The 25,724-nt window shown below is 35.4% G+C and overlaps 1 protein-coding gene across 1 annotated transcript in view; it reads left to right on the forward strand.

The window, feature by feature from the left end:
* Window positions 1-25,724, forward strand: part of PREX2 (phosphatidylinositol-3,4,5-trisphosphate dependent Rac exchange factor 2) — a 242,281-nt gene that overhangs the window by 147,667 nt on the left and 68,890 nt on the right. The window contains exons 26-33 of the mRNA XM_081070293.1: window positions 1,850-2,029; window positions 4,497-4,591; window positions 5,427-5,509; window positions 6,432-6,522; window positions 7,130-7,258; window positions 11,560-11,601; window positions 17,728-17,945; window positions 21,683-21,785. Of these exons, the coding sequence (XP_080926419.1) occupies window positions 1,850-2,029; window positions 4,497-4,591; window positions 5,427-5,509; window positions 6,432-6,522; window positions 7,130-7,258; window positions 11,560-11,601; window positions 17,728-17,945; window positions 21,683-21,785 (941 nt within the window). The remainder of the gene's footprint in view (window positions 1-1,849; window positions 2,030-4,496; window positions 4,592-5,426; window positions 5,510-6,431; window positions 6,523-7,129; window positions 7,259-11,559; window positions 11,602-17,727; window positions 17,946-21,682; window positions 21,786-25,724) is intronic.

The following is a 25,724-nucleotide window of genomic DNA, read 5'->3' on the forward strand; positions in this document are numbered from 1 at the left end:
TAAAATGAAAAGCAAATGTGTGAATATAATCCATATAACTTTGAAAGAAATGTTTATGCTTAGCCTAATGGCTTCTAATTTAAAAGATGCGTAGAATGCAGAGGACTCCTTGCAGAATGAAAACTCCTGCACCTGTCCTCTTTGATAGTCAGAGTTCATGTATCTGCCTGTGCAGCATGGAGCTTGGGTAATTGGAGGTAGTCTGATGTTTTAATCTATTGAATGGAGGGAGGGAATATGTACATAATCTGTTTTACAAGACAAAGTATGCTTCCAATAGAAAAACTGCGTTTAAAATAATTCTTAGCCTCAGCAGGGCTTTGGGCAATGTAACATAGATTCCTGATTTTCACTTATGTCTAAAAAACTTTAAACCACCAAAATGTTATTCCAGTATCATCTCACATTGAGATCCTGCCTGACTACACTATTTGAAGTTGCATTTCTGGCTTCCTTCCCTCTTTATTTTTCTCCTTGACATTTGTCACCATCTGATGTATTACACAATTTACTTGTTTATTGTTTGTTTCCTTCCAGGAGAATTTACGCTCCTAGAGGGCAGGGGCTTTTGTTTGTTTTATAAACTGCTATATCCACAGCACTGAGTACAATGCATAGTACAATAAATATGTCTAATTAATTACTTAGTAAAACCAGTTCACACATCTTTATTCAGTGTACAGCATTGAATTTGATATTATGGACTATATTTATCAGCCGTATAAGACATTTTCATGTCTTAAAATAACAAAGCAAATGACATTGCTATGGAAAAATGAGTGCATGCCTATTGATTAGCACATAATGTCATTGCTCTTTGGTACATGAGAAGATGATGGTTGGCTGAAGGAGCCACACACAGGCCCTTTTTCAGATGCACTTTAATTCATTTTACAAGTTTTATAGCATGTTATTTGGTATTAGTAAAGACCAATTCCATTCTTGTATAATTTTGAGTTAGATAATAGAAATCTTTTATAGCCAAACATTCAGGGCGAGAGTGGTGGGATCAGTGCTACTGAAAATCCAAAGTCAAGTTTGCCACTAATTCAGCATCTGAAGGTATTGCTTTAGCCTTGAGCCAAGTTGGGAGAGCTCTTCTTTTGGGCAGATTTGTGACATTTCATCGTGATAGAATTGCAGATGATGTGAGAGGAGCCCCTGCTGGCTTCCTACCCTCACCTTGGGTGTGACTGTTTAAGGTCTTATGATCAGGGCATCCAGGACTCCCGTTAGTCTGAGCAGGGAGAAATGATTGACAATAGAATATTCTCCCTGTCAGCTAGATAAAGCCTGGGAGGTACCCATGGCAGGGCTCAATGGGTAGGTGGGTTTTTAATATCTGAGGGTAAACCAGTGAGGATATTTAAGCACATTTAGTGTTTGGTTTAATATTTGGGTAGCACTGTAAAGTTTCCCAGGTATTTGCATTTGGTGGTGGTAATAGCTGGGGGAGAAAGGTGACACGCATTATGTACCAGGAATATGTTGTTCTCGTTTTATTCTCTCAGCAATCCTGTGGGCTAGTTATTCTTATAATTCCCATTTCATAGCTGTCAGAGAGATTATCCCAGTTTAGCTATGATAACAAAGTTAATACGTTAAGAGACCCAGGATTGGAACACAGCCTTCTAGTCTAACTTGTGTGCTATTTCTATTGCTTATTCTGAGAGAAACAAGTCAAGTTTTCATGACAGGCTTTTTCTGCAGTAGGATATTTACTCTACGTGAAACATAGACATACTTTAGACATATTTATAAGCCTATCATGGCAACAAGAAATGTAGTTATCTGTACCAGCCAGTTTAAAAATGTGCCTTTATTCTTTTTTTTTAATATCACAATGCAGCCTTCTGTCTTCGATAATGTATTCTCCTAAATTAGAACGTAAGACGTCAGAGTGCATAGTCCCAACAGACAGTGACAATGAAAAGGGAGAGAGAAACAGCAAACGAGTCTGTTTTAATGTGGCAGGAGATGAGCAGGAAGACTCAGGTCACGACACTGTCAGCAACAGAGATTCCTACAGGTAATTCATTAATTCCTTAAACTCATTTCATCAACAGTCAAATGTGATTCTGTATTTTCCACAATGGTCTTGAAAACATTTTTGGATTGTTGTTTTTGTTTATTACTCTTACAGAATAGCCTCTTACCAACACCAGACAAAGCATAGTAAGGCAACATAATCTTTTGAATTCTTCCCTTTTCTTATCTGAGTCATATGGGAAAAGCATTTTCTCTAGCTGCGTGGACTTAATTTGGGAAGCTTCTTGTTCTAGTACAGATTGTGTAAAGTGTGTAGCAAATAAGCAAATTGTGTCTTGTTAACCTTTTTCAAATATCTGTTTCTGATTATTGGACAGGTGGGTAGTAAGAAAGAGTTCTTTTTGTCTTGTTTCTCCCCTTTCTTCTTATATTCTGTGTCCCAAACTAATTGGACTAATCTCACTTGCTCACCTCCATGACCTGCTTTGGGTATTTTTCCTTCTGACGCATGCCTTCTGTGGAATTTTGGTAGGGCTGTTGTAACAAAGTACTAAGAACTGGGTGGTTTAAGCAATAGAAATGTATTTATTATCCGCAGTTCTGGTGCTAGAAGTCCCAAATCAAGATGTCAGCTGGGTTGATCCCTTCTGAGGGCTGAGAGGGGGTGATCTGTTCCAGGCGTCTCTCTCTGGCCTGTAGATGGCCGTCTTCTTCCTCCGTCTCTTCACATCCTTTTCCTTCTAAGCCAAACATGTCACTGTGCCCAAATTTCCTCTTCTTAGTAAGGATACTGGTCATACTGGACTAGGGCCCAGCTTAATAACCTCATTTTAACTTGATTACCTCTGTAAAGACCCTCACTCCAAATAAGGTCACATTCTGGGGTTCTGAGTGTTAGGCTTAGCATAAGAATTTTGGGGGACACAATTCAACCCATAGAGCATCCAACCTCTATTGTCATTTTCCTACCAGACTCTCAAATGATGGCTCCTTAATTGCAAGTTGCTTTTTCTTCTTTGAATCCTTGTATCACCTGAAACCTCACTGAGGACTGTTGTAACCTGACATTTACCGTGTTTCCCCGAAAATAAGACCAGGTCTTATATTACTCTTTGCTCCAAAAGACACATTAGGGCTTATGTTCAGGGGATGTCATCCTGAAAAATCATGCGAGGGCTTATTTTCCGGTTAGGTCTTATTTTCGGGGAAACATGGTATGCTGTGTTCAGCTTCAGCATCTCCTGTTTTACGTACAGTAATTGAAGACAACAACTCTCTTATTCATGCTTATTTATTACACAGTGTTTTGCAATCAACAGATATTAAGTAATTATTATTCAAAGTTATTCCCATCAGAGATGTTTAGTATACACCCAGAGATAACATTAAAAACATATTTTTACCAGACAAGTCGGGGAACAGAACCATCTGACATAATTCCCACCACAATCCTGGGTGGTTAGGTTCTGATATTAACTCCATTTTACAGGTAAGAAAGCTGAGGCCCACTGGACTTACCTAATATACCTATGAAACCAGTGGTCTAGCTCACAGTTTGTCTCTTAACCACTTTACTATTCCAATTTCTATGTGAAAAGGATTTTAACGAATACATACGAGTTAATTATTCCTAGATATTTACTATTATATCACACAGATGAACTGCTTTTACCATTGCATTTACTTTCAGCTTCTAAGGATACCAATGTGCTCTTTAATAGCACGTGGTTTAATAGCATGTGGTTTCTCTCCAGCGGGAAATTGCATGTCTAAAAATACTTTCTTACCTCAACGTCTAGTTATCGAGTAATTAAAGTTGCCCTCACAGTCTTCCGCCAGGCGAAAATAGAATTTTCCAATGTCAATTTAAAGTTAAATAAGTCATTTTTACTTATTGTGAGAGGACAAAAATACATAATCTCCTGCTCTATTTCGGAAATCTATCCTATATCCATTCACACACAACCATCTTAAACATTCTTTCTTTTGACACCCACCATTATTGAACATTTATTTACAAGGCACACGTCCTGTGCTGAACTCTGAGGTGCCGGTCATCCCTGAGGGAGCTCAGAGTGCCATGGAGAAGCTATAATTTCAGCTTCCAGAAAGGGTTGAAAGGCAGAGATCACGAAACAGAACTTGGTCTCTATTCACAAATAAACTCCACGCATGTGCCATCAAACAGATTATAAAGAATTTGAAGTTTGGTTTGACTCCTATTTTTACAACTAGACATTTAACAACTTTTTCTAACTATGCATTTTTTTAAACGTTCATTGAGAATTTAGACTATATGGCATAAAAAATGGAAATATGATTGACTTTAAAATATGTACTTTTAAAAAACTAAGATGAACTGTGTCAGGCGAGTTTACCTTTCTCATAATTCTCTATAAAACATACTAATAGATAGAATTGTGACATAGTGAGTTTATCTAATAAGAAATCACCGGGAAACTTTGGCAAATGGACTTTGACAGTAACACATAACTCCCTCTTTTCAGCGACTGCAACAGCAATAGGAATTCAATCGCCTCCTTCACTAGCATTTGCAGCAGCCAGTGCAGCTCGTATTTTCACAGTGATGAAATGGACTCAGGTGCGTTTCCTCAATGAAGAATTTGTACTTCTCGATGACAGTTCTATTGGACACACTTCCGAGGGGTTAACTTGTTTGATCCTTATGCGTTTTTACCTTTTATCTGTCGTTCTTGGTGACCTCACATACTACATTCCAGATTTATGTGCTTGATAAAATCAGTTTCCCAATCCCATTATAAATAGTGCATTAAAAAGAGATGAAACAAACAAATTTTTTCATTATCTTAACATATGGTTTATGATCTTTCTGTGGTACTATAAAGGATGATAGGTACACAGGAGGCAAGTTTTATTGAAACGTTAGGCATGGTGGATTGGGTGTGGAGGTAGGAAGGGCTTTGAAACTAAACACTTTTAAAACAGTAGATGCACCTGAAATGGCTTTTAAGTGGGTAAAGGGGGAGGATGGGTATGGGGACAGGGGTGGTTAATGAAAAAAACACTGACATAAATATCAATATTTTGTTTTGTGTGTGTTACAAAAGAAGACTTTTCATCTAATTAGGATAAATCTTAATTTTTAAATCTGCAGTGTATTTCAGTGGTTCAACCATTAGAAAAACATACCATCTGCAAGAATTATTAACACGGAGTACCTCAGTGCTCTTTCTGTGAGGCATTCCACTTTCACCTCAGTTTCCAAGCATCAGTAATCTGATATCTTAAAAGCTATTATATCTTTTAGAATTCATTTTCTGAACATGAGAACTAATGTATGGAATAAGAGCTCATGTTTAAATATATTTTATTTTATTTATTTTAAGATATTTTGCAATGTTAAATGTAAGATTAATGGGTGTTTTGTTGTTGTTGTTTGTTATTTTGATATCTAGGTGATGAACTTCCCCTGAGTGTTCGCATTTCTCATGAAAAACAGGATAAGATACATAGCTGCCTTGAACATCTTTTCAGCCAGGTATGATTGGGACAGTTGGTATTTTTTCTACACACTAAACTGTCAGGAATCTGTTTTTCAGATGTATTGAAAAGAGCTTGTGATCTGTTCCTCCACCCACTTTACCTCAATTTCCACAATTTAAAATGGGATAAAGATTTTTTTAGCCAACTAACACAAAGGATTGTTGTGAATTTCAAGTATTTTACAATCCTTGGAAAGTTATAAAGAGTTATACACAGGACTTATTCTTTTTATTGTTTGTTTGTTTGTGGGTTTTCAGAATCCCTTATGACATTTCTTGCTCAACTTTATTACTAATTTCAAAAAGCACAAGATTGTCTCATGTTGGTGTTTTATAGTCTTAAGACATTTATATCCATAACCAAAATTTACGGTGTAGAAGCTTTTACTACCTTAAAAGGCATTTCAATAACTTTTAGGGTTTTTTTATTTAAATAATTCTAGAACTTTTACTTGTTTTTGTGAAGTGAATCTATATTTTGTATTAATATATAGTAGGATAATAAGAAATGCCATTGCAAATGTTATTAGGTGAATTTATAGCAATATTTTATTTAAATCTCACAGGAATCATGAGATTTCAAAAGTAATTGCTGCTTTATGAAAAAAAGAAAAAACTTTGTAAGCTTTACTCTCTAAAATATATACAAAGGGTGCCCAAAAGTGTATACATATCTTAAGAAAGGAAAACAAAACTATTAAAATTATGCTGTGGAAACCACTTTGAGCACCTCTTGTCATTGCAGAAGTCAAATGTGACTTGTATTCATCTTTTGTTGTTGGTTTATATTGAGTATCACAATTTTAATACAGTTTTTTCCTTTCTTAAAATGTGCATACATATTTTTTTTGGCACCCTCTGTATTATGTATTGTGTAACTCTGAATGTAACTGTCAGATATCTGTGCTGTTTTGCTAGGTGGATTCCATTACCAATCTCCTAAAAGGGCAAGCTGTTGTGAGAGCCTTTGAGCAAACCAAGTACCTCACCCCAGGTCGAGGATTACAAGGTACAGTTTTAAAAGTAACTATTAGAAGCCATTGGGAAACAAAGTATGGTCATGAAGCAAAAGCAAAATATAAGAAGAAAAGTTCTGGTTGCTTATGTTTCATAATTTCCTTACTACTACTTTTATTTTTATATTGAGTATGTATAAAAAAACGGTATAAGACCTTTTTAGTTTCTTTATAAGTTAAAATGTTTAATGCCAGAGTGAATGGAAATGAGTTCATTGAAGAAACGGAAGTGTCCAGTTGCTTTGACTGAAACCAAGCTCCCAGTGGTAGGGAAGGGGGTTTGGGAATGTCAGGGGGCAGACAGAGCAGTCAAACACAACAGTACCTAGAGCTGCCATTTTCTGACATCTAGTTTAGGATGTTGAAAGTATAGTTTTCATCTAAGTTTACTCCTTTGTTTAGACATTTGTAAGAAAATAATACATTAAAGTTTGACATTTTAGATTTAGCATGTTTTCTTTTGTGATATAGCTCAAGAAATTACCTCCATGACAATAACTTAGAACGAAGGCCGCAAAAAACAAGAGGATTCTGAAGTTGACAGGCTTGTTAACTGGTAAATAGTTGAGAATTAAGAGAGATTTTTTTGTGTTTATTTAGAATTTCAACAGGAAATGGAACCAAAGCTGAGTTGTCCAAAAAGGTTAAGACTTCACATCAAGCAGGACCCTTGGAATCTTCCCAGCAGCGTCCGGAATCTTGCTCAGAACATCAGAAAATTTGTTGAAGGTTAGTATGAAAAGCAGGGAACATCGCATGACATTAGGAATAATCATTTAAAAACCCATTAAAACCAAAAATTCAGTAACGCCCTGATTATTTTTTGCAATATTTTGTGTTATCGGGAAAATAAAAGGATTGCAAAGACTGAGGGAGGAAGAGAGAAAGAAGGAATAAGATTGCAAAACCTTGCGTTCCAAGGATCTAAATGATCTATATCATGGAGAATATTCTCGGGAAATTAAATAAGGGCTCATGTTTGCAAAGACAAACGGAACATGGGGAGAGTTTCATATTTTATAATATCAAACAATATTAGAAAAATTTCTAAAGGAGTCACAAAAAGGCATGAAGCTAACTTTTATGGAAAGTCTAAAAAAATCAGTTGTGAATCTTTGTGCGAATTAAAATAATTCCATAGGTGGCATCATCCATTTTTAATTTTCTTCAAAAGTACTTGTTTAAGTTGATTATTACTCACGACCATAACATTGTCTCCTCAACGTCCTATAATTGGTTCAACCTGTGATTGGAGACACAAAACTTTGTGACAACTCCAGTAAGTGATTGCATGCTGTTTAGGGTCAGTTGTTAAGTAGACAAGTCTGAGAGTTTCCAACATGATTATGGGAAACAAAATGAAATGAGAATTTTCTTTAATTTTAAAAGATGTGATTTTTCTTTTTTTTTCTGCCCAGTATTAGGCCAGTGGTTGGCAATATCTGGAGACACATTTTGGTTGTCACAATTGTGGGTGACAGAGCTTAGAGGCCAGGAATGCTACTAAACTTTCTACAGTACATAGGACAGTCCCTCACAACAAAGAAGTATTTGGCCCAAAACATCAATAGTGCTAAGGTTGAGAAACCTGTACAATAAATAGTATGCTTGTGTTTAAATTTTTATCCCAGTTTTTTATATGTCAGTTGGATGAGGTGAATAATATTTAGCAAAATTACAGCATAACCTCAGTCACTTCCATTATTTTAGGGTAAATTAGAGTTATATACTGTTGAAAAAGCAAAATTCAACTGAGCATATTTGAAGATCTAATTGAGTTGATTAAGTGATTCATGAATCGGGCAGCATCCCATCTATCATCTAGAATAGGCTCAAAGGGGGTTGTACAAAATGGAAGGTTTTTATAGGAAGAAGGGTGGGGCAAGGGAGCTATAGACAAAAGAAAAAATATAATTGTGTTTAGACCAGGACATATTCCTTTGGGGAAAACGGAACTTCAAGGGTTTTTATCATGCATGTTGCCTCTTCTTTCTATGGGGGATGGAGAGGGTCCACTCAACAGATAACCTTACTGGTGATTGACCAGAAAATTCCAGACTGGTTGATTAAGGCTATTTTTCCAGGGAAGGTTGAAACAGCAAACTCAGGTATTAAATTTAGGTTTGGTATCATGGGCTTTAGCACAAGTGACACATTTTGGTCCTGTGGTTTTTCTCTTTAATAGTACTTTCCTGACAAATGACAGATCTTAAACTCAACAGAGTCTGAGTTTGTAGCTTAACTCCTTTGGGCCTCAGTTTCTTTATTTCTTTGGGCTTTATTTCTTCATGAATGGCAGAGATGACTTACATGTTTGTGATTATTAAATCTTCTGCCTAGAAACATACTCAAATATAACAGCTTAGATATTGTTAGGTATCAATAGGAAAGAAGTTTATAGTACACTTACGGAAAAATTCGAAATAAATCACAGCAATTCTATTATGTAATGAAATCTTTTGTTCTTGGCAGCTGGATTTTTTGGCTATAATTTTATTTTATAACTAAATATAATGTTTACTTGTGACACATTATAACATCACATTTAAAACTCCCCAAAATAATGAACAGTGAAAATGATAATCATATTTTAAAGACTATTACGCTTAAGGAATTTGGGCATATACTTTACTGAGTGAAGGGTGTATTTTCTCTGAACAGATGCCAGAATCATAGCACTCATAAAAGTTAAAATTCGTAAATATGCATGCAGTTGTTATCATCTTTGAGTTTTTTTTCACATTTTATTTAGTTTAAAGTAAATGAAATATTGATTAGGAACAGAGAAGTCCTTGAGCCTTTTCTTGATTTGTTATTTTGAAGAACTTTATCTTTAAGATATAAATTTCTTTTAATGCAGGATAAAAAGCTTAATTTTTAAAAAGGTATTCATTTTGAGAATCTTACATTTTCATCTTAAGTCCCACTTTTGTACACTAATATCTCATATCCCAATAAACAGCAATATGAGTGGCAGCTATCTATATATATTGATTGAGAGATGTTGAATATGGGCCAGACACGGTTATGGGAGCCCAACAGTTGGTTGAGCATAGTTGGATTTGCTGAAAGTCCTGTCAGTGGTGTGGAGAGGGCTCTTTGCAGAATTTAAATTGCATTCCTGGTTGTAGGTTTCAGTGAGAGGTAGTTACTCTTTGGATCAGAGCTGTGATTGTCACTATAATGAGTCTTAAAAACATAAACAAACAATCACTAATTCAGTTCAATGGACTAGTCAAGGGAGAGGGCAAGCTGTCATTTCCTGGCAATCTGTTTGGTGTCTAATCCTGCATATGGGATGGGGGTGTGGGGAAAAACACACATCAGAATTGGTGACAGAATTGTACCCACCATCACCCTAAATTCAAGTGTTTTATTATAAATTTTATACATTTTCAACTCTTGCTCCCTACAAAAATTATACATATTCCTTTCAAAATCTCCCATTTTTCAGCAATCTACTCTTTTCATTTTTTCTCTGTGTCACAATATCTTAAAGAGCTTTTCTTCTTTTTTTAAATCAAAAGTCTCTTTAATTTTTGACTTTTCTTTATATACCTCAGTAATTGGAATAGTTTTTGAACGAATCCCAATCTCCATCATTTCTTATTTACACATACTAGCTTCATCTTCCTAAAATATCATGTTCATAATTTTAGTACCCTGTCTCAGAGCCGTATAGTGATTTTTGTGTTAGGAAAGTCCGAAGTCATCAATCTGATGATGTTGCGGCCATTTTTCAATGGGGCTTTCCAGTTGTATCTCAATCCTAGTCTCTTAATGATGTCCTAAGATCTTTTCTATGCTAGACTGTTGGATATTTGGTACTCATTCTCTACTATATTTTCTTGCTAGCACTATTTTTCATTCTTAGAATATGTACCTACTCCCTTGACAATATAACTTAAAAATGTTTTTTTTAAACATTTTGAGACTTACTTAGAATTCTATACCAAATTTAGCTAGATCCAGATTACAGTAATAACTGATTCATAGGTGCACAGCACTTTAAAAAAATTTTCAAGGCTTTTAGTATATATCCCCATTTATTTTTCCTACACAGACCTATAGAAATAGACAAGACAGATGTTATCACTTATGAAAGAGCAAGCTGAGACTCAAAGTAGTTGAGCAATTTTTTAAAGACCACAAAGCTAGTATATAGCATATGGGGCTCTGAATCTTAGTTCAATGTACGTTTCTGCCTCTGAAATCCTTTTGTTGCAGTCTCACTTGTAAAATTTAATGTCCTCTTAAGTATTTCCTGCATTTCTTGTAGGTTAATTCTGTTGCTGACTATTGTGAACCAGTCTAGAATAGGATACAACCTAACTTTTGTTATTCCCCATAATCTTAGGCATGTAAAGGAACTCTGTAAGTTTTTATATTTACCTAGTGCAAGTAAATCATCTGCCAACTGGAAGTAAATGAACACATGGCTCATTGGACAGATAGCAATGAGTATGAAACATTTGTGATTGGCCTTGTTTGGAGATGGGGTGGAGATGAGTATTTGGAAATATTTAGTATTTTTATGTCCTTTAGGGTAGTGTCTTGATGTATAAATAGGAAAGGAAGACAATGTATATTCTACAAATCTATGTAAATTTATGTAAACTATAATTGTAATATATAATGCATACTATAATATATGTAATTGTATATAAAGGTTATATATGCATATCTAGTTTGTAAAAGTTTAAATAACTAAGAAAAAGTACTGTTTGACTTTATCAAGACTGTAGGAGTTCGGAGAATACCATGCGAGCTATAGCAGCTAAGGATGAACTATTTGAATCATGTTTCATAGGCTCATATTCAGATCTGGGAGACATTTTAGGGTCCTGAGCAATGGGTAGAATTTATATAAGTTGGTAGGAAAGAATAACACTTCAAATGAGTGGAATTTTATCTGATATCATGAGATTGTGCTAATTTTTACTACACTGTTAAAATGTGGTGTTAGTGGCAGAAAAAGACTGAACAACTAACTGATATGTTTTTTTTTCTTTTTAAATTTTTCTCTGCAGAGGTAAAGTGTAGGATACTTCTGGCACTTTTGGAATATTCAGGTAATATTTTGTATTATTTTTAGTATTGAAAATTACTGTGGTCCATGACCTTAGAAGTCTCATGATATCAGAGCAATGCCTTCGACAAAATAAATGGAAATATGATCACTACCTGTTTAAAGCCTTGCAAAGATTAAAAATACAACTTATTTTTAATAAAAACCCTAAAACATGTACTCATCTTCAATTACAAATAGAAACATGAAGACATATATAAATAGGTATTTATATAGAATGTAATTTAAAAAGAGAGAGAAAACAGGTTTTGGTAAAGTTGGTTGTGTAGGTGGGGTTTATTGTGAAACTGTAACTTTTGTATGTGAACAAAGATGTGGGTGGGCCCAGTCCCAAGGGGTGGCAAAATGGACTGTGCTTTTAATGGGAGAAGTCTGTATCTCAAAATCATATTGCAAGGGCATGGATACAGAGAGAAGAGGAATTTCTGACCATTTTTGCAATCTACCATACTTGGAAATTTTAAATTATAGATGAATGAATGAGCCAAGTTAACCAAGAGGGCATTTTTGTTTGTCGGTTGGTTTTTGGTTTTTGCCTTAAACAAGGTTGACTTAGCTTTTTGACCGAGTAGTAATATGAAAAATTTATTTATGTATTCATTTTAGTTTTACTAATAACCACACTAATAACTTTTTTTTTAGTTTTACTGATAATCATAATTCATGGGCCTCATTTTTATGTTTTTCATCAAGTCCTCAAAACCACTCTGGGAGAATATTATTTTCCCACACTTTTGAAGGTGAAGAAATTAGCATTCAGGAAGATTAATAATAATAACTAGGAAATACTGTTTATTCAACACATATATTTGAGCTCCTGGAAGATTGGACAGATAGACGCCTTTTGAGTACATGAATAAATAGTAGGTGGCAGATTTGAAATTCAAATTTAGTTAATGCCAATTCCAGCTGTGGTCCTCAAATGCATTGCTTTATTCATTAATATTGAAATAATGGCTGTTCTTGCAGATCCTTATTTTGATTTCAATTTTATTTTTTTATTCCTGTCATAATTCTCCTTTTTCCTCCTTCATTCACTCACTCCTTCCTTCTTGTATATAGGATGGCTCCAAAACAGTAACCAAATTATTCCATATTGATACGCTCTTCACTTGAAAAGGGTAGACTGCCTGCCTTTAAATATTATTCTAAATTTGCTTTTATTCCTGTCTTTTTCTCTAACCTCTTCTTTTTATTTCTTTGTTAATCTTTCTTTCTTTTCCCTACAATCTCAGAATAATGACTGGGATTGCTTGTGTCTAGAAACCGTCTCATTATTTTTAGACCAGCTAGCTAACTATGGAACTAGAGCTTCGAAAGCAGTCAAGATTAAATGAAGTGTTAGTAATTTAAAATATGTTTGCAGAAGATGAGTTTAAGTGGGTGTTTAAATATTGAAATGAAACAGAAGCCTTTGATAGGTAAAAAAATCCTTTTTTTTTAAAAAAGTCTATTCCCACTACAAGAGAAGTCCTACTCTGCAAAAACAACAAACAAGCTGTCACACAAAAGAAACGCAGCTCACTGCTCTTCTTTTGCTAGAAGCTGGAAGCAGCTGTTGTTATTCTCACTGCCATTCTTATTGATAAAAATGAGGAATGAGAATAGCTTTGGAAAGGATGGACACTTACGAATTTCAAACAGCCGCGTAATTAAAAGGAAAAGGCATATACATTTTTGCTGAGTGTTAGCTTATTTTGGTTTCTTTATTACATTGTTCCCTCTCCATTTAGCAATAAAACTGAGCACCCATTCAGTGCTGGACACTATCTTACATGTTAGAGAAAAGAAGAATCACTATAACGATACCGTCCAATGTCACTTGGCTGAGGGCTCTCAATGTGTTTATCTCATTTATTTTTATTGCAGATCTAAGAAGTAGGCGTACCCCATTTTACATAAAGGGATCTGATCGTTAGGATGATCTGGTTTAAAATTGGTGGAATGGATAGATGAAAGCAAATTCTGTGTCTCTAAAGTCCAAGAGCATAATTCACAGGGCATATGCCACTTCCCCAGCCCTCTGTGCGGATTGTCCCTGGGAATCACAGATAAATAAACCAACTGTCCCCATGTTAGGTCCTTAGCCATCTAGCAGAGGGATGCCCTCAGGCCTGCAGTGGCAGAAAGAAATGCACAAAACTTCCTGAAAGAGAGGGGAAATATCAGAGGGGAGATAATATTTTAAAGAGTTTTAATAGTTCAATGAGTTGACTCTTGACCAATGATTTCAGGTTTGCTGATGGATGATGAGGAGCAGGGCCCATCGCGAGAGAGTCCATGAGCAAATGCATGGGCTATGAGAGTTTATAAGGGCACTTCTTGTTTGAGGGATGTTGGGTAGTACTGTGTGGCTCAGAGAGGTCTGTACAGCCACTGTCTGGCTGCTTTCAGATATCCTGCTTTATTATGTTCTCACAACAACCCTGTGAACGTGCCTGGGATGGATGGATGGAGGACAGTGATGTACTGAGAAGCTGTAAATGGAAACTGGGGATGGATAGTACGAGTAAAGCCCCCTTCTGCTGCTCTGAGTTTTCTGCCTTTTCTACTCACTGTGAGATGATAATGACACTGTGCTGAAGGTCCGGCTGCCTGATGCTTGGAAGAGTTGAAAATCGAGAGACAAGGCTGGTGGAAAGAAAAGCAGGTTTTATTCAGAATGCTGACATTCTGAGAGGATGGCATATCTGTCTAAAGGTGTCTCGTGAAAGGGCAGGAGGTTTTATAGATACACAAAGAAGAACAAAGGAAAGGGGGTGTCGGTCAGGCAGGTCCGAGGGCTGACATTGCTTCCTGGGGTCTGGTGTGTTTTAAGAGAGTGTTATCTCAGGACTCCGGTCTCAAACTGGGCCACTGCAACCTGGAATTTTATGCATCACTAGTAAAAACTGTATGGGAGTTGCAAATTGGATTCTAGTGTCTGGGCGCTTGAAGATTAAGAAATTGCTCTTTTCAGGTTAGGATTTTGTTGATTAAATGCATTAACGAGGTATGGATAGCCTTGACAAAGGGAACAAAACAGAGTTTTTAAGTCACTTAATGAGGGGAGAAACAAAGGAAAAAACAGCTGAATATCAGGATGGATCTAACTGCACACCAAGTCTAATTTTACAGGTGGCTAGATAGCCAGCTATGTGGTGAGTCAAACTGCAGATGAGCTCGATCTAACTGCATTACTGATTTACCAAATTCCACCATTACAATAATGCATCAAAAGTCACTTGAAAAGCTCTTAATATATGATGTGCATTTTGAAGTCTATGCAAACTAGACTCAAAAGTAGGAAGGAGGCAGTTGAAAATCACATGATGCAATAAGCATTTATTAAGGGTTTTTCTTTTGAAAATATGTTGGATTAAGATTTAAATGGCCGTGTGGTTCAAGGGCACCTTACATATCTGCTCTGTCCTTCTATTGTGAGCACGGCCGGGGCCAAGGTCTCCTTTGGACTGCTTCATACCCCCAGTTATTTGTGCAATGTTTAATTCCTGTGGGACATTCAGTGTTAAAGTTTGAATTCAGGGCTTGATCAGTTCTGATGTGATAATGAAGTTGAATGGAAATTTTATTTTGGCTTAAAATGCATAGAGAATTTAGTAGCAAAAAGTGGAATAGACATCCAAGTATTCTTTTTTAATGTAAAAAAAAAAGAAATTTGAGAATTTCTTCTCAAAAGCAATTTGTAGATAATTATTTCTACCACAGGCAAGGTAACTAACCCCTGTGATCTCTAAAGCTCGCAGTGCAACCAGATTCTTTCTTCTCTAGACCTAAGCTTTCTACTCTTGATACAAGGAAGTTCTTTCCAATTAGATTTTTATTAAGAAATTGCTCTCATGTTATAGGTGGGAGTATTCCTGCCAAAGTTACTGAAGTATTTTTAGAACTTTCCCCAGGTTTTCTGCTTTACTACAGAACAACTGAAAAGCAAAGCAAGAATGTACAAGAAAGATAGGGCAATTTTTACTTACTGCGTTTCTACCTGAATTACCCTTCTAAGTCAGACTGAATTCAGGCATTTCAAGAAGCCATAGAGTGAGCTCATATATATATATATATATATATATATATATATATATATATATATATATATATTTTTTTTTTTTTTAGCTTAAATTTAAATTTTATTTTAAAATACCGTTTGCTCTCTAAACCTTTTTTTTTAACAGTATGATTATTTAATTTCAATGAACATACATATAAACTTACAAGCAGTAGTAGCATGCAGCCAAACAAATTAACTCACCTTCCTTTTCACCCTGGAATATACATTTATTTCTTTATTTTTATTTTTTAATTTTTATTGTTTTTTTATTTTTTATTTTTTTATTAGTTTCAGGTGCACAAGACAAGGTAATACTTAGACGTTCATCGTTTATATCCCTCACACTGTGGACCCCCCTCCCCCCATCCCCCCATCCACTATCCCTCCGACATCGCACCGAGCCATCACATTATATATATAAAATTATAGTTGGCATTCATTATTGTTCAACTTCAGGTGTAAAGTACATGAGCACATGTATTTTTGTTTCACTTTCTTCATTTGTTTGTGGCTTGACTAGTTTATTATTTTTATTCATTGATTCAGTGAATATTTATTGACTATATACACTCTGTTAGAAATTGTGTGCAACAATAAAATAGGCATTTTGCTTTTTTCTTAATTGAGAATTGGACAAAGCTCTTTCCCAGTTTAGCTATTTTATAGTTACCTGGGAAACACTCTTTTCCAGCTATTAGAATGAGGCACATGGTTTATAACTACTTAAGGAAACTGTCTAACACATGTTGTTGGTTAAATTAATAAATTGAACCACATGGAGATGCCATATTGAAGCATTTTGACCTACTAACACAGCGAGTTTTTATCGTTCAATCTAATGAATGAATATTTCATTATAAAATTAAATATTTTAATATTTAATTATTTTTCTAATAAAATTTTCAAAAATAGCTTTCACTAACAGAGAAACTAAGTAACACACAGCAATTACATTATGTGTACACATAATGTACACATCCGTGTTTTTGGTAAGCAACTTAAAATTTTGCCTTTTCATCAATAAAGCAAGAACTCATCATTGAATAAAGGCAGCATTTGTATATATGTTATACACCAATATTAACAATTCTTCATTTCAGAAAGTTGTGAAGCTTTAAAATGTTCAGCACACTTTTGGGAATATGATTATGTTTGCCTTTGTTGTTCTTCTAATACTAGTGATTTTTCAGTGTATATATGTATGGCTTGGTGTTTATATTGTTTATGTAGTTTGTATATATTTAGCCACCCAAAGAAGTTAACCCTTTGTAATCAGGTTCTCGGAGGCACAGCTAGCTTTCTTTCCACTTGTAAAAACTGTGGCCCAAGAGTGGCAGTTCACAAGGTAAACATACCTTCAAAGCGAATCAATTCAAAATCCAGTCAATTGCAGACTAAGAATTTTAGTAAGAGTCAGTTTATGCTAAAATTATAAATCCATTACTTATTTCAAAGAAATGTAAGAGTTTATGAACTAGATGTATTTACAACTCATGAGGTGGAATAGGTAAATTCAGAAGATACAGATTTGCTTATTGTTACAAAAGGTTGGACATCAGTACTCTTTTCCCCATGTGCATTTCACAGTAATATTTCAGTAGGTTTAGTAGGTAATTTAAAAAAAAATTTAGTCTTCATACGACTGTATTTCATTTGTCAGCATAAACTAAAATATTGGACGTAGAGTTTCCTTTAGGAAAGTTCACACAACAAATGCAGATTGCAGTCCATCAGACAAAAAAACATGCAAATAAATACAAAAAAAAGCTTTATTTTTTTTCCTTGGGTTTTATAAAACAATTTGGTGATTACAAAATAAAGTCACCACATCAATTAAGACAAATTATTTTACAGTTTCTAACATTTTCTGGTGTTTAATGTTTTCTCCATAGCAAATTTGCTAAACCGTATGTGCTCATTAATAGAGCTCAAATGCACATTTTCACATGCTGAGTTTGGTGAAAGAATGAAAGAACAGAGAATGTACATGCTTAAGAAATTGGTTTTATTCACTGCGACATTTCTCAAAACTGTCTTTATGTTCCCCTGGATCACACGCAGACAGTGAGCCACAGCTCCGAAGAGACATGGTTTTCTGCCAGAGCCTTGTGGCCACAGTCTGCGCCTTCTCGGAGCAGCTCATGGCAGCTTTAAACCAGATGTTTGACAACAGCAAGGAAAATGAGATGGAAACATGGGAAGCCAGCAGAAGGTGGCTGGAACAGATAGCGAATGCAGGCGTTCTTTTTCACTTTCAATCTCTTCTGTCGCCAAACTTGGTAAGGAATCACATGTCTCCCACTATGTCACCTGTAACCCACATTGTAACATATTCCCAAATAAGAAGTGGTTATTCGTCACTGCATCTGCGGTCATTCAGCTACTTTAAAAGAATATACTTCTTCATGGGTAAATCGAGCTTTAATAGGTATGTAGAAGGCATTCCTTCTTTCCTTATTTTTGTCTATTCTCAGTGGCTGCTAAAAGCCAAGAAAGCCTCCATCTGTTACTAATTCCTGCATCCCTAAGCACTGACTGAGAAAGGTGAACTGAGGAGTGAGGATCTTCCAGCTAAGGTTCCATTTCCAGCCCAGAAGAAACAGCCTGCCACGAAACCCAAGCTCCCACTGAGGTTGATAATCTGGAGCTTTCTTGATTGAAAGCTCTGACAACTTCCACATCATCCTGTCTGACAATCTGTTTAAAATTGGCATGTGTTAAATGACTTTATTTCCTACCTTTGTATACACATTTATCCTGTTAAATCGAAGAACATTGCTTTCATTACCATAGAATCGTTCATGTTTGTGTACCAGTTTTCCACAGTGGGTGTCAAGAAAGCATCTCAAAATAGTTGATCAATAGCATTGGGGTAAGCTTAGAGATTTTTCCTGTATACTTTCTGTGGTTCTGATCGTTGTCATGATGTTTTAAGGCAAACATGTTGACTCTATATATAAACTTAAGGTGCTAGGTAAATAGACTTGTGATTTGAAACATGACAGGCTATGTCATCTGTGAAAGTAGACAGAAAACATAGCTACCAAGTAACATGTTTGAATTTTTAAAGAAATATACATGAGTTTATACATCAAAAGAATGGTTTTATTCAATGACATTGAGGACAGGGAGGTAATCACTGTACTGCACAGTCATAAAAGGTTCTAGAATGACAAGGTAAAGACATCTACCTCAGTGTACTTCAGCGAAATAAGTAGATTCTTCTGAACAGATTCCATCTCGCTGTGGGTGAGTAATTTCTTATTTGGTTGCTTATAACCAAATAAGAAAGATTTAATTAATGAAAAAAACTGAAGTAAGGTATTTGGAAAAGTAGCTTAAAAATAAAAATTAATTAATTATTGTCTATCAGATAGAAATTACATAAGATAGGAAGCCCACTTCCGAATACATGGTAGACAATAAATGTTGAATGAATGAATGAATGAATGAATGAATGAATGGGGCTTCATTTCTATTCTTACTTTAAAACTGCCATTGTCTCATCAAGTGCTGGGACTTTAAACTTAAGAAATCCCAAAGAATGGCAGAAAATATTTGTGATTCATAGATTTGCTAAGTGACTTATATCTAGACTGTAGAATGAATCCTTAAAACTAAACAATAAAAGGACAACTCAGTTAAAAAGTGGGCAAAGGGTTTGAATAGATGTTTCTCCAGAGAAGATATAAAATGGCCAAAAAGCACATGAGAAGATGATCAACCTCGTTAGCCATTGGGAAAATGCAACTCGAAACTACCATGCGATACTGTGTCACCTCACGTGTGGATGGCTGTCATCCAAAAGACAGTGAATCCCAAGTGTGGCGAGGTGGTGGGAATGTAAAATAGTCAAGTCATTTTGGAAAACAGTTTAACAGTTCCTCAAAATGTTAAACAGAATTTCCAGATTCCCCAGAAATTCTGCTCCTCAGTAATGCCCACGAGAAACAAAAACTTAAATTCACACAAAAACTTGTACACAAATGTCCCTAGCAAGATTATTCATTATAGCTAAGAAGTGGAAACAACCCAAATGTCCATGAATGGATGAGCAGACAAATAAATTGCATTATAGCCACGCAATGGAATATTATTCAGCAAAAAAGGGAATGAAGTACTGGCACATGCTACAACATGGAGGAGTGTTGGAAACATTATGCTACATGAAATAAGCCAGTTACAAAAGATTACATATTATTTGATTCTATTATTATGTAATGTGTGAAACAGGCAAATTTTGGAGACTGAAAATAGGCTAGTGGTTGCCTGGGGCTGAGAATTGTGGGGCAGGATGTGGGGAGTGAATGCTTATGGATACTGAGTTTCTCTGGAGGTGGGGAAAAGATTCTAAAATGAGATGATGGTGATAGTACACAATTCTGTATATACTAAAAACCAATAGCTATACACTTTAAATGGGTGAATTTTCAAGGATGTGAATTATATCTCAAGGAAGCTGTGTTTTTTTTTTAATTGGCTTGTAAAACACTTATGTTTATTTGAAGAATTGATACAAAAAAATCCAAAGGTTGCTACAAAAATGAAAGAAATGCATAGTCTTTCTGCCTCTGAAATGAGCATAAAAGCCTCCCAGCTGTGTGAAGGGAGCTTTCTCTGGGAGCTGCAGGCACTAGTAGTCAGTCTGTCTGTCCATGATCTCTGAGCACAGTCCCTGGTGGTCACTTGGGTGTCACTTTAGCCCCTCCTCTGCCTCTGCCACAGCTTCACACATCGTGGCTTGCATTTCAGCGATCAGACGCCACCCTGTGTGGGACATTTCTTCCTGTGTGTATTCCTCTCAGTTAGGAAACTGCCAATTTTTCAGTCCTGTCCTAATTGCAGGTTCAATGCATTTTCCTGCTGCTTCAAAGGACTTTAAAAAATAAGATTAATAAACATTTATCCAGAACTTGCTGTGCACTATATGCTGTATTTAGTACCAAACCAAGGTGCAAAGGTGACGACTTGCTTAATCTTTTGCTTTCCATGCTGTCCTTCCGTAGGGCCTGGGCCTGCCTCTTATTCTTTTTCACACAGTGGAAATTCTTTACCATCTCCTGTACTCTCTACTAATACTACCCGACAAATATGCCTACAAGCTTACAGCAACTTTTCAAATGAGTGGATAGCATGTTCAAATTATTGTTTAAAAGGATCATTGACATTCTCAAGGAAACAAATGTTACCTTTAAATAATAAGCTATGTATGATAAGGCTAGTTATTTATTTGTGAGGAAATTAGTAAAAGCCTCTAGATATTGCTCTAAACTACTCATTAGAAGGCCAGAATCTAGTACTAGAAAGATGATAATGCTAAGACTTGCCCTGAACTTGTTACTGTGTCTGGACCTTACCTGTCTCAGCTGTAAAACAACATGCAATAAGAATAAAGTGAATGATGAAAACAAATCAGATCTCATATTCAAAAGATTCTAGGTTAAGGCCCCATAAAGGCAGTTGAGATGGAAATTATTCTTGTCCCTAAGCTCTTTGATAGAAAAATCATTCCACACTTGCAAATTGCTTTTATCACAGTTTTAATAAATTGCAAAATGAATAATGCCTAAGTTATCTGATTGTAGAATAGGATGACCCTTACGCACTGGGGCTTTTTAATAAAACAATATGTTTGCCTTTCAGCTGTTATATTTATAAGATTACAGAAATTTAGAGGCAAATAGCATGCTTTTTTTGTACAGGTTTCTTTGTAAATAATAAACAAAATCAATATGATTAGAATCTAGCTACAAAATAGACTGAAAAGTTGTGTAGAACCATTTAGACAATAGAGAAAAGTATAAAGCTGTAAAAGAAACGTGTAACTTTGAGTGATTTATGAATTTCATTTTAGGCAGTAAATTCTCAGTTAAGTGTCGATCATTTGGTTTGTACTCGTATGTGAATAACACACAAGTGAAGCTAGTTTGGGTGTGAAGATGTTACATCGTGTAATGTTATAATATGTTCTGTACAAAGCTATCATGTCATGTAAGGTGTTTTTCTTTCTTTCTAGACAGATGAACAAGCCATGCTAGAAGATACACTGGTTGCACTCTTTGATTTGGAAAAGGTTTCTTTTTATTTTAAACCATCAGAAGAGGAGCCACTAGTTGCAAGTAAGTAGTTAAATGTTTCAAAGGTGTTTTGTAGCATTTCTTTGGCATCAAACAACACATAGTAATGCTTTGATAGTAATATACAAAAGGTGCCAAAAACATGTATACACATTTTAAGAAAGGAAAAAACTGTATTAAAATTGTAATACTCAATATATACCAATAACAAAAGATGAATGCAAGTCACGTTTGACTTCTGCAATGACAAGAGGTGCTCAAAACGGTTACCATCAGCGTCCAGACACTTCTGATTATGGCGAACTGCTTGAGCCATGTTGACCCAAGTCCACTTATATCACTGTGCACGCCATTTCAGTTTCTTCACACGGTGCCATGTGTCTCAAACTTATCACGAATGCATGCACTTGTTAGGCGTGTTGGAGGTTCTTTTACATACTCCTGCCTCCATTGTCATTGCACTTCTGCAAAGTTCTCGAATTTCAAATACCACTTCAAAACGGTCTTGCGCTCCTCCAACGACAACCGTGCTTCCGCCATTTTGTTTAACTGTCTTGCTAGCATTTAACTGTTGTGGTGATGCTAGCATTCATTTGATTAATGTCATCTTTTGAACAAATGTCATACTACACACTGCCACTGTAATTCAATACATAGATAACATCTCTTAAAATGTGCATACACTTTTTTTGGCACGCCTGGTATTTAATATGAAGATTTAATGGTTTTCTATAAAATAACATATTTAGGGCAACACACTTAATAATAGCCAATTTGGAAGTGACAGAAAGTATATATAATTTAAATCTACAGGTAATTTGAAACTTTTATTTTTATCTATTAGTTTGGCTTCCAAAATGTTTTGTGAGTGTGTGCTAGTCAAGATTTTCTTTGTTATTGTTATTGTGACAAAACATATATATCATAAAATTTACCATTTAACCAATTTTCAGTATATAATTCAGTGGCATTAAGTATACCCACAGAGTTGTGCAACCGTTTCCAACATCCATCTCCCAAACTTTTTCATCTTCCTAAACAGAAACTCCATACTCCTTAAATAACAAGTTTCCAGGCCCTGGTAACCTCTGTTCAACTTTCTGTCTCTATGAATTTGCCTGTGCTAGGTACCTTGTATAAATAGGGTCATAGAATATTTGTGTTTTCTGCTGCTTTTTTCATGTCAAGATTTTTTGTTGTTGTTTTGTTTTGTTTTTTAAATAAGAGGGCTGCCCTAATATTTCTGGCTGTGTGGATAGACTCTGTGACCTCTAAAGCTTTTTCTCAAATATATCACAATTATTTAGCAAAATTGATTAAATCGAGTTTGCAGTCTTTATCTTCAATTGATCCCATAGAGAATGTGTTAGCAGGCAGTGTAAACAAGTATTTAGAGTCCTACATTATGCTCAATTTGTAAAAAGTTTAGATCGGAAACCAGTCGAGAAAGACATAATTGTTGACCTGGCAATAATTGATAAAAGTTATAATTTAATCCTGAAGGAGTAGATATTCTACATTTTTCTGTTAGCTTAAAAGTGAAAATTGAAAATCATTTCATCTGAGTGTCAAAAATGTTAATGTGTACAAATATAATCACAATAACTATCTTGATTCATTTATTTGTCCTGTACAACATCCAAGAGGGCAAAACCTTTTCCTGTCTTGTTCGTTCTATCTCCAGCACCCAAAAGTGCCTGGAACAAAAAGAGGCAATGTTTGTTTTCAAGGAATGAATGAATAAATATCAATTAAATATACATACTGCCACAGGCAAAAGGATTTTATGGTTATAAAAATAAAAACAAACAGTGTGAAGAATGAAAGAGAGAATTTCAACAAACATAGTTGTATCTAATGTTGCAAAGAAGTTACTTTATGAATTGAAGAATTGAAAAGTATCCCTCTGATTTAGCAATTTACCAGCAATTTACCAATTCAGTAATTTAGAAATATACATTCAGAGAAATCACAATACCTAGGGTCTAATCTCTGTATCTTAGTTTCTGCAAATTTTCATCATTTATCTACCATTTCAACATGTCATACATAGGTTTAAAATGTAGCTATCAATGCAAGAGTTCCTTTAGCAGTTTGTTATCTTTCTGTCTTTTGTTTTTTCCATAAGTGTGAGATATTATGTATAATGATAGAAGATGCGAGCTTCTTCAGGGCTGGAAAGGATTCTTATTTATGTACACATTTCCAGTGTCTAGTACAATAAATAGAGACTCAATAAATATTCACTTTATACATGATCTGATTTAAGAATGATAATCGTTCATTTATTCATTCATCAGAAGGTTTTTTAAATGCCTACTATGGCCAAACTCTATTGTAGGTGTTGGACATAGTAGAGAACTAAACCGACACATAGCCATCACAGAGCTGATATTCAAGTGGGGAGAGATAAATAAGAAGCAAGAACAATGAGTTAATCTGATAATAAATTAAAATATAATAATATGAATGTATGAGGGAAATAGAAGAAAGGATGAACATGAAGGGGCAGGTGAAAGGTTGCAAATGTCTTACAAGCTAGGGAGGCAACCTGCACTAAGGAGGAGCGCAAAGACCTCAAGGGGTTCAAGCAACAAGTCATATACATATTTGGGAGAGGGTTGTTCCAGACTCATCGGAACAGTAAGAGCAAAGACTCTGAGGTGGGAGCATGTGTGGCATTCTTTCAGGATTGCAAGCAGGCCTGTGTGGCTGGAGTAGAGTGAGTGAGGAGAAAAGAGTAGGAGATGAGAATGAAGGAGCTAGACCATTGGAATAACTTTGCCTTTCTAATTAAGCCACTGAGCAGAGGAACGGCGTGTTGTGGCTTACCTGCTACAGGCTGCCTCAGACTGCTGTGTCAGATAGACCATCACTTCCAGGGCAGAAGCAGAGAGACTGCTTAGGGAGCTACTGCAGTCACCCACGTGAAAGAGGGTGGTGACCTTGACCTCGAGCGTAGCTGTGGAGATGGCAGAAGTGGTTGATTCTGTGTGTATCACATAAAGGTAGAGAAAAGAGAATTTTATTAAAGTTTCACCTTCACTGATCAATGAGAGAGAATGTGAATTACGAGGTAAGGGATATAGGTTATATTCAAGGGAGAATTTGTCTGGCAAAGTGGATTATTTGATAAGGATAATATTATTTGAACAAAGTATATGGTCTTCTGTGGGCATGTATAGCATAGATTTTTATTGAGCAATGTAGGCACAATTTTGCTGAACGTAGAGAAACTCTTATTTTCACAATAAAACCTAATATTTTTTTCTTCTATATTTTGCCTGAGGAACTATAGGCTCACAGAAGTACTGTTTTCCATGGTTTAAATATAATATTCCTGGTGAATGGTCTGTTGAGCAAGCAGGAGAGGAACCAATATCATAAGCTTGATAAAATATTTACTTATTGCATATCCATTATGAGAGATTTAACGTTGGCATATTGAAAAATATACTATTAAAGATAATTCAAACCATGAAAGTAATATTTAGTATGTAAATTAAGTGACCCTGTGACAGACACCTGTGATATACGTTTGGCAATACATTTTTATGTATTTCCTCAAAACTTCTGCAAACAGTTCCTTAGTGAAAGGTCCGTTCCAATGCTATGGGACGAGATAGTCCAAGCAAATTAAAAATGGTAATGGTAGGAATAGAGTTGTCATTTTAAGTCAATTCGTGAAAGAAGAGAATTACTCAAGTGTCATCACATCTTATTTAAGTAGTCTGAGAAAACTAGAGCTTTATCATTAACTACATATGATTTGATCTTTCTATAAGCATAGAAGCAGAGGAGTCAGATTGACTAATTAATTTGTAATGAGATGAGGCGGCGGTGTGTCTATGAGGGAAGGGCTGAGTACGGAGTGGTGGAAGCATGAAGATGAGAACAAAGGAGACCGAAGTGAACATCTGCCTTGAAGTCAAGAAAACTTAGTTCAAATCCTGGTTCTGTTCTCATCTGCAACATGAGAAG

This window comes from Rhinolophus hipposideros (assembly GCF_964194185.1).
Source record: "Rhinolophus hipposideros genome assembly, chromosome: 13".
Lineage (NCBI taxonomy): Eukaryota > Metazoa > Chordata > Mammalia > Chiroptera > Rhinolophidae > Rhinolophus > Rhinolophus hipposideros.